The sequence below is a fragment of the Indicator indicator genome, chromosome 16 (assembly GCF_027791375.1).
Source record: "Indicator indicator isolate 239-I01 chromosome 16, UM_Iind_1.1, whole genome shotgun sequence".
Classification (NCBI taxonomy): Eukaryota; Metazoa; Chordata; class Aves; order Piciformes; family Indicatoridae; genus Indicator; species Indicator indicator.
In genome coordinates this window covers 5,475,464-5,485,854 of record NC_072025.1, presented here as the reverse complement: position 1 = coordinate 5,485,854, position 10,391 = coordinate 5,475,464, and the positions used below count along the sequence as shown (strand labels likewise).

At 36.8% G+C, this 10,391-nt stretch overlaps 1 protein-coding gene across 1 annotated transcript in view; it reads left to right on the top strand.

The window, feature by feature from the left end:
• The first annotated feature begins 378 nt into the window (after window positions 1–378).
• The window catches only part of TLN2 (talin 2), an 83,399-nt gene continuing 73,386 nt past the window's right edge, over window positions 379–10,391 (top strand). The window contains exons 1-6 of the mRNA XM_054387757.1: window positions 379–514; window positions 3,463–3,560; window positions 4,015–4,144; window positions 5,570–5,722; window positions 6,590–6,732; window positions 7,415–7,542. Coding sequence (XP_054243732.1) covers window positions 379–514; window positions 3,463–3,560; window positions 4,015–4,144; window positions 5,570–5,722; window positions 6,590–6,732; window positions 7,415–7,542 — 788 coding nt within the window. The remainder of the gene's footprint in view (window positions 515–3,462; window positions 3,561–4,014; window positions 4,145–5,569; window positions 5,723–6,589; window positions 6,733–7,414; window positions 7,543–10,391) is intronic.

Below are 10,391 nucleotides of genomic sequence, written 5' to 3'. Positions count from 1 at the left end.
TAGTGTGAGGTATCCCTGCCCATGGCAGGGGGGGTTGGAACTAGATGATCCTTGAGGTCCCTTCCAACCCTAACAGTTCTATGATCCTGTGATTTTGATGTACCTCAGCATTAACCTTTAAGTATGTGTACAGAAGTTTTGGGAAAATGAATTTCCAATATACCAAGAAAAACACATGTTTTGGGTAGTTTCTGGCTTAATGATGCTATAGAGACATTACATAGAACTGCATTTGAAAACATACAGTTTTACAGAACTGATTTTTTTGTTTTAATGGAAGGTTGAGTGTATTAAAACGCTAAATGGAAATCTGTAATCAGTGATGTCATTGCTACTTTTTCAGATATTTTGGTAGAAACTTGCAAGTGACTTGACACCATGGTAGCTCTTTCCTTGAAGATCTGTGTCCGCCAGTGCAATGTAGTGAAGACAATGCAATTTGAACCATCCACTGCAGTCTATGATGCCTGTAGAGTTATTCGTGAACGAGTGCCAGAGGCTCAAACAGGGCAAGGTGAGTTCCTCTATTTTTATGTAGTCAATTCATTGACTAAATTGAAAATAAACATAGACCTGTGGTTTCTTACACTCCTCTGTTCCTCCATTGTCTTTCAGGTTGGTAGGTCTGTTTTTATTATTGAAATGATAAGGTTCTGGAGTGAAAGGCACAAAATTGCAGACAGGTTTTTCAGTTACAAAAAGCAGATGCATTCTTTTTTCTTCTGTCCTGACAGGCTTTTTTACGAAAAATATTTTTTTGTGGAACTTTGACTTCTTAATGAAATTGCTTGTTTGCCTGTAAGATAGAGTTTGTTCACTTGGAGAACAAGTTTTGTGGTATCATCTTTTTAAAACAATGTTTATGGAAAAACTTTCTAGGAAAATGGCAGACATACTTTGTGCCTCAGCAAAGGAAGGGACCACGTATATTACAAAATAATGGATGGACATTTCCTGTGTAAAAGGAAACATTTGAAACTGGTTAGTAACAAAAAGCATCACCATGTGTGTGCCATATTCACAGTGCTGCTATGTGTTAATCAAATTTAATCATCAGCACCTATTTAATAGATTAGATGAATGCAGACTGTTAAGTAAGTCTTCACTTGGACAAAAGCTCTGGTTTAAATGCAGTTGAAGTTGTCGAAAATTCAGTTTTATGCAGAGCTCTCAACTTTTAGAGCTGTTTGGAATATCTTGTGTGAGCTGTTAGAAAACCTTACCTGTACTTAGAAAGTCCTTTGTAGGAGTCCTTAGGAAATCTAGTTATAGAGCTTCAATTTTCAAATATGAGCTTTGGATATTTACTATATGGATCTCTCAAGGCAGTGATTTTGAATCACTGCTGTGTTCAGAGAAGTTAAGTAATAAATATCCTGAAATATCATGAACTTCATAGTAAAGCTTGGGAACTCTCCTCAGATTATACAATAGGACTTTTCCATCAAACTACTTTATGAAGTTGTGTGATAAACAGAAACAAGGTGTATCAGTGTGAGAGCTGAAATCCCCCCACCCCGACAATAACCAGGCTAGTTCAATCTGGAAAGCAAATGAAAGCTGTATTTACAAGCAAATCTACAATCTATGATGAAATGCAATGAATATGTACAAATATACAAAATTCACAACATTTACAAATATATACAATCAACAGAAAAGCACAACCAAGCTCCCTTTGCTTCCCCCCAAAGGGGCTTTTCCCAAGGGGCCTCTCTCCTAGGGGCCTCCTCCCCTCAGACCCCCGTGGCAGAAAGCAGAGAGTTAAGAAGCAGAGAGGCTGTTAACTTAGCTCGCCAAGGTCAGTGTGTTATCTTCAGCCAGATGAGAAGAAGGAGCAGCGGACAGAAGCCCAGCAAGTTGCGAACTCAGACCCCGACTGACCCAGCTTTGTTTTGAGTAGAGATTCTTAAATGTTTCTGTCTATCCAATGGACGTGTTTAGAACAATCGTTTTGCTTTCTTACACCCAATAGTGACTCTTTTGCTTTCTCTGCTTGAACTTTGAGAAGAAAAATTCAAGAGACAGTTTTAAACCATCACATAAGGTTACTAACACATCCTTTTTCCTTTGTGGCTGCTAAAATGTATGTGTTTACATGTTAGTTCATGCTCAGAGCAATGCAGTACAGACTGATCAGACTAGTTCCTGCACAGCAGCAAATGTAATTGTCCTGCACCCTGAGTTCTCCAACAAGCTTACAAGCTAGCATAAAGGTGGCCTTGATATTAATATGTAATCTGCACACTGCTTCTATTTCCTTACTCAGGTGCATCTCCCTGAAGTGAGAATCAGAGCAGTTGTGCTCCCTTGGTAATTCTGTTCTCTGTGCAAGGTGCTTTGTGTGCTTCTAAATGTCACAACCTATTTATAGACACAAATGCTAAGATTTTACGTAACTGATTCTGCACTGAATTTGTCATCACTGTATGTATAGGTGGGTTTTAACGTGAGCAGAAGTGTTTCTTCATATTCAGTTGTTTTTTGGAAGGAGTCTTCCTTTGAAATGCTGCCTTATATTAATTAAGTGTAAATTAAGCATATAATGTAAGTACTGCTAAGTTTGAAGTGTTGCTCTGCAAGACATTTAGAGATGAAACACTGTTGAAAAAAGTAGCTATTTTTTAATGCTTTCTCATCGGAGGATCTGAACCCATGGCTCAAGGTAAACATGGTATGGTCCTCACACTGAGCTGTTGTAACAGGTTGTGTGCAGGCCAGCTTGTGTGGAAAAAAACCTTTCAGCTTAAACTGTAGAACTGCAATCAGATCAGGCTAAGGTGATTGACATGAACTCTGTGATAGTGCATGCATATGAATAGGCCTTAAGTTGACAGCTGCAATCCTTCGTTTTGTACACCTGGTGTTTAGTTTTTGAAGACTAAGTTTTATCACTTACCTGTTATTCTGAAAGAATCAATTGACATGTGTAGCCTGCAATAGATAGAAGTTTTTCCTGAGATTGTTATAATGGATATAATTCTGGAAGCCTTGTATTTCTTTAAATACCTAAACCTGAAGCATCTACCAAAAAGATTCCAAAGTTTAGCGTAACGTCAATATGTGAAGGATTGAAAACAAACTATGTAGTTTTTAAATAGAACTACTGTGGTTAAGCCAAAACTGGTTTTAGTTTTGATTAGTCCGTTCTGAAGCAGAACCTATGCGCATTTAAAAAAGGTCATCCTGGAGAAGTAATTGCAAACATAATATGAATTACACAGTAGATGTGACATGTTTCTTGCTTAGAGAAGCTTTTTTCAAGTCTTCTATAAGGCCTGATCTAGCCTGCTCTCTGCTGCTAAGCTGCATATTTTCTGAAGCACTGAAAAAAACTTTATATCCAAGTTCATCAAGAATGGAAGGTAAGTGTAGTGGAGGATGAATAACCTTGATTAAAACCATGCTGGCTTTATTGGCTTTGCTGTTTGTCAGTGAATCTCTGTCTTTTCTGTTCCACAGCCTCTGACTATGGATTATTCTTATCAGATGATGATCCACGGAAAGGTATATGGCTGGAGGCTGGAAGAACGCTGGATTATTACATGCTGAGAAATGGGGTATGGCACATGTCTGTTGCTTCTTTCATCAACATAGTTTTAGAAAACTTGCTTCCCCAGCAGCAAGAAAAAAGGTTAGCATTTGGAGGGGCAGGAGGGTCTTGAGTCGGTTCCTGAAACTGATCCACTTCTCTTCTTTGCTGTGCCTCAGTAGTTAGTTTTTTCTGCATCTGGTTGTCACTCTGAACTGTGGTGCCGTGTAGTGTCTTCACAGAATGATGAACAGAAAGATGAAAAGGCTTGTAATAGGGTTTGTTTGAGGTGATTTTGTATTATAGTTTGAGTTTCCAGCGTACTAAAGATAAGGTTATACTTGCGCATGTAACAGCCAGCTTGCTTTCAACCAAAAGGCATGGGGAGTAGGGAAGAAGTCCTCTTTCAGGTATCTAAGTTAGTGGTTTGGCTTCTGGTGGCTTCCAAAAGTATTTAGAAAAAAATATTGTTTACTTCCTAGGATATATTGGAGTACAAAAAGAAACAAAGGCCTCAGAAAATACGTATGTTGGATGGATCAGTGAAAACAGTCATGGTGGATGATTCTAAAACAGTTGGTGAATTGCTGGTTACTATTTGCAGCAGGATAGGTAAGATTTTGGGACCCGTGTGCTTAAGAATTTGTTTTTCTGCCATATTTGCATCTTGAGGATAGAAATTGGCACGTGTTAAGAAGATATTTAAATTTGTTATTGGTTTGCATTTGCCAAACGTTTTTTTAAAATCTTTTTTCCAGGTTTTATGAAAGTCAGAGAGTTAGCGATATCCTTAGACCTCAGTATTTAGCAGTTGAAGACACAAAGTTTTCTGACATTACAGTTAAAGATTTTTTTATAAGCTGTTACATTTACATACAGTTTTCTGCTATGTGATAGAGAATTAAAACTAAATTTATACTTAATTTTAATGGGGTAAAAGATAAATACTGTTAACCTTGCAATATACCAAAGTTTGGGTCTCTGTGATTAAGATTTGATCACAGCACTGTATCATGTGTGAAATGACATCTGGAACTCATCCAGAGCAGCTGGTCAGAAATGTGTCATATTGGTTATAGTCTGTCTTTGTATTTATCTAAATAGAGACATTTTGGAAAACTAATTCATATTTAACTATAAACATGCATCCAACATGGATTGGTTTAAATAGTCTTTAACTTTTGCATAATTCTTATTTAGAACTGAAGTGTCCTTAATTTGACTAAGATTAATTTACTTGAAAAGTGAATTAGGCTGAATTTAAAATAATCCATTTCAGTTTTGTTTGAGCGTTCCTATGTTGATTTTTACGTGCTGTATCTAATTTACTTCAAAAAGTAGTTTGACTTAATTTTGTGAGTATTGTCATGTAGGTGAGCGTTTGATTTGCTTTCCTATAGCACATATGCCTGCATTACCAAACCATGGCAAGAAACAAGAACAAAGAAATAAAAGTAACCTAGCACATATACTAAATCTTACAAACTGCTTTTCGATTCAGTTTCATGTAAAACTCTTAGGAAGAGTTGAGTTTTAAAACCAAAAAAATACTTAATACATTTCACATGATTTCTGTGCCTCAGCCTGCTCTATCGCATTTCTTCTGCACGTTGTGGGCAAGCTGAAATGATTCAGTTCTCAGGAAGTGATTGTAGACATCCATGTAATGAAATTTACGATGGTGTGTCTCCATTCCGGAGTCTTAGATTCCATCATGTTTTAAATTGGCAGTGTCTCTTGGCAGATTAACAAAAAGGCCCTTAATATCTTTCTGCAAGTGGCAAATGCAGCATATGACAAAGGAATGATGTTTCTGGAGGATAATGCCAGATATTGGAGAGGTGTCTTGAATGCAGAAGTTGCAGATTATTCTTAGGATCTCCTTCTCCAAGACCGTTTTAGCATTTAATTAGAAATACCTTTACAATACTTGAAATAAACCATAAGCATTTTAATATAGAGAAACAAATATTCTACCCGACCTGGCATCTAGTACATACCCAGTGTTTGTAACAAAAAATTTATTTATCATTTCAGGAATAACAAATTATGAGGAATACTCCTTAATCCAGGAGAGCATAGAAGAGAAGAAAGAGGAGAGTTCAGGAACACTTAAGAAAGATAGAACATTGTTGCGTGATGAAAGAAAAATGGAAAAACTGAAGGCAAAGCTTCATACAGATGATGACTGTGAGTAGTGTATTGCAGCGTATTCCTTCAGTTAATATCTTTCTACAGCATGGTTCAAGAAAACTCTACAGGGATGCATTTGCAGATCCTTCAGTGTGTCTCAGTTGATCCCTACCTCTATTTTGCATCCTTTTATATATAATGTTGTCTGCTACTGAATATTTTTTTAATTATGAAAACAGACAAGCTGCTGCCTGTAGCAATGAGAGTCAGTGGGTCTTTTCAAGTGTTTTTTTTTTTTTTGTTGCTTTTTTGATAGGGTGGTTTTAACTGAAGTGTGAAGGTTCATTTCTATAATGACCATTTTCTCCCCTTCATTGAAGTTGGATAGTTAAATATTGATGCCTACTGAAAGCCATCCAAAGGTAGTTTTCGTTTTGAAGGGATAAATTTTAAGTGTAAATGGAAAGTGCCAATGAACTAAGAGACTATTTAGTTTTTGTGTAAAGTCATGACAATCATTTTTTCTGGTTTAAATTAAAGCACTAAAATTAACAGTGACTGACAGGAAAATATTTTTAAATTGTTTTCAGGCATAAGGAAAGTAAACAGAACAATTGGCTTTAGAGGGAAATGTGGTAAACTTCTAATTTTTGCAATTAAGTTTTAAAGATGTAAATTTAGTATGAAAATGTTGCTGTAGTAATTTCTTCAACAATATTAATTGAGTTATGCTGTGGTAAATTCTTGCTTCTCAGCAGTTCTCAGCGCTGGCTAGAAACAGAAATGAAAGCAGCTTCGCCCCCCCCCCCCCCCCAAGTTTCCCCCTTGTGTGGAAATGCCAATTATCACATGATTTTCACAACAGCTTTTAACACTGACAATGATGTGTGTTTAACAGTGCTCATGTCTGTGGTTCTGTTGCAGTGAATTGGCTAGATCATAGCCGAACGTTTAGAGAGCAAGGAGTTGATGAAAATGAAACACTACTGTTGAGACGGAAGTTCTTTTATTCAGACCAGAATGTAGATTCAAGAGATCCTGTTCAGCTTAATTTGCTTTACGTTCAGGTACAGTATGTGGACCAGAAATAGAAATTCTACCTTTTCTAAGGAAAGCTGCGTTGGTTAAGTAGAGATTTTTTTGTTGCTGAAACATCTTCTAGAACTCCTGTTCTGTATTTTTGTCTGTTCCTGCAAGAACATGTGATAGTGCAGAGGCTTTGCTGATTCTTTTTAATCAAATACTGTCAATCCAATAATGGGTGCTCAACCAAAAATTAGTGACTATTAATCCTTGTCCTGGTTTCCTTAAAATTCATGAGTGTCTTCAGTTTTTTAGGTTGTTCTTTTCAGTTCTTCATCCCATCCTCTTCTCTAAGTGATACGTTCTCTGTAATATAGAATCTCAGGTCAGTCTTCCACCCAGTTTTTCACTTCTCATCTTTCTCTTCCACCAATTAGTGAGATTACATACCTTAGCAAGGCAAGGCTTATAGTTTTATTAAAAAGATAATATATAACTGAATGCTCCAGTGCAGCTGTCTCTAATGCAGTCTAAAAATCCGTCTTTTAAACTCTTTGTTACAGTTATGGTTTTTTAAAAGTAAAAAAAAAACATTGAAAGGGAATGTTCAGTTTCTATACTTGCAGATGGTTCAAATGGAATTGCTCTAAATTACATTTTAAAACATTTTGGAGATGGAATAGTTATTTTGGGTGTCTCTGACATGCCTTTGCTTACTTCCTATAGGCTCGTGATGACATTCTGAATGGTTCCCATCCTGTCTCCTTTGAGAAGGCCTGTGAATTTGGAGGCTTCCAAGCACAGATCCAGTTTGGACCTCACGTAGAACACAAACACAAACCTGGATTTTTAGAGTAAACATTTCTAACTTCTAAATTTGGGTGACCTCAAGTGTAACTAAGGTTGAGTTGTCACAGACTAAACGTGTTTCAGCACTCCAAGTAGAGGCAATCAGATCCACGTTTTTTGTGTTTTCTATAGCAGTATCCCTCTGTAAGGAGTTGTATTGCACAAATTAGCAACCCCAGCTGATGAGGAGACCTTTGGCTGTGGCTTATCAGGCAGCACTGGACACCATCTCCCCCCAGGCTGCTAGTTAAGTATGCAGCTGGGTTTCCCAATCACCTGATAATGTGGGAGAACTGGATTTTGTTCTTCCTTAGAAGTCTACTTCTGCTTGCATTTAGTAATGCCACATGTGAAAAAAGTGTGCACCAATGTCACAGATGTTTGATTTGCTAGGAAGGTACATAAATAGCAAGATGCTTTGTCATTTGAATAAAGTTAATATTGCTGTGTGCAGAGCTTAAATTTTCCAGTTTTTTTTAGTGGCATTAATCAGTTCAAATTTACCCTCTCACGGCACTGCATGAATGGAGATCTAGAATTGTGCTCATTGTTTCAGTTGTGGGCAGGAGTCCTGTTTACTGGTAGCTCATCCTTTGACCTTTATTGTGATACTTACAATTACTATCAGCCAGGCAAGTTGACTGAAATTTAGATGTCTCATTTGTCTGCCCATTTTGATTTTTGGATTGGTTTTCCTGCAGTGGAATTACCCAAGGCACAGAGTTTGAGGAAAGGAATGTAGGTAGGTAAAAGAAAGCTATTTACTGGACAACCCATCAAGCCTTGCCTACATTTGAGGCTCATAAATACCTTAATGGCATGCATAAATAATGGGTGCATATTTGATTTCAGTCCTATTCCACTGGTGAATGCTCAGTGCTGACTCTTATAGTCCTTTGTGAGCCTGAATCTGGGGTTTACTATGTCTCAGGGAATCACTTTATAAAGGTGGCATGCTTTGGAATATGCAGTGCTGCAGTATTTTGTTTGAAACATTGTTTTTATTTTGAAAGATTTTCCTAAAGTAGCAGTTCAGTTATGCAAACTCACCACACGAACACATGTCCTCAGGTACCAATTAATAATCAGCTTTTCTTTGTCGTGTTTGTCTGCTATTGACTGGCCCATGAACCTTTCCTCATGGGGACTCAGTGTAATAACTTCAGTGGACTCTTAGTTCTTTCTCCCTAGAATTGTGACCAGTTATGCAACACTTCCTCTGGGATTTGTCCATTGCCTACTTATTCTTCCCTTTTCCATCCGTTCACTCAAGAGTACTCCTGCAGCAAACTATTAGGATATTACCTTATGACATTTGTAATGGTAACAAGAATTAGGTGTTCCAACAGTGGGGGTGAGTTAAATTTTTAAGCAATAAATCCCCTCAAACTTAACCAGCAGGTTTTGCAAATTGCTGTGCAGAATTCAGGTGCTTACTTTTCCCTTGAGTTTTTTAGGTGTTATAATTGGTCTTTTCTGTGTAAATTTTTTTTTTTTAATTTTAAGCTTCCATATAATAAGTGTGTTTTATGGTAAACTGAAGCTGCAGGCTGGATGATATTTGTACTTTGTATGCAATGCTAGAGAGTTTGAAGTTGATCACAGAATGAAGTTGTTGAAGTGCATAATCTTCTCTTTTTTTTTAAACCTAAGAGAAATGAAAGGTATGAATAACTGAGCTGCACATTAGAAAGAGAATGTTACTCCACTGGAAATCATCTGGAACCAGATTCCCAAAATTTAGGACCTCACTTGTTTCTGCAGAAAATTTTCTCTGCTGTTGATTTATTTTCTTTTAAATGGGCTTTTTATTAAGATCAAGCCTTACCGGACACTGTGTAATGATTGCTTGCTCTAATTGATTTATATAATATATCAGTTTATATCACTTGTATTATCAGTATCATAAAGTTAACAGTTTCTGATTTTTTTTTTTTTCCCCTCTGTAAAAGAGCCTGCTCCATAACCCTAACTGCATAGTCATTGCCTTCTAATTTCAAGTGTTCATGTTTATAGTTTAGTGTCTGCATTTGGCTGTACATAGCCTTCATGACAGCCTTTTTGTGAAACTTCATTCTTTTGTTTTGTGAGCCTAAACCAGCCAAGTGTTCCTGACTCATTATAAACACTATACATAGTGTAGATCAATGCTGATTTTTTTTTTCCTGAAAATGCATCTTGTTCTTCCAGATGAATCTTATTTTCTTGAAAAAGGTTGAGCTTTTTAAAGTTTCATCTGACTATTTCCTGTTCTTTGGTGGATGAACATTGATCCTTCTCAAGTATGAAAGTAGTTACGTTTTATGTATGGTATAGCTCAATATGTGAAATATATTTGAGAGATGTCCATTCACTCACAACTGAAACTTTAACATGCCACAGATTCCCTTCAGAAGTGATCTGGCCTGGTGGAAGGTGTCCTTGCCCATGACAGAGGTGTTGGAACTAGATGATCTTTAAGGTCTCTTTCAACTCAAACCATACTATTAATCTGTCAGCCCATACAGAAATGGCTTGTAGCAGAACAGTGTTAGTATTTCATAGGATTATTTAGGAACATCTCAGTGTAGTTTACCATGTGGAAAACATGTTTATATAGAGGGATCTTTTGTACTCTCTCCTTTTTTTTTTTTTTTTTTTTAACACATTGGTATTAATTGTTGGAATGTCCTTGAAGCTCATGCCAAAGTAAATTGTGAAAGCTCTTAAACTATCAAATTGCAAATAGTTCATCTTCATGCCCTTCCTTCCTTGTATAGCTGAAGTTTTGCATTGCACCTACAGAGGTACACTACACTGTGTTTAAATTTGCTGAGAGAATAACTAATAAGGAATTCATACTATTCATATGGAG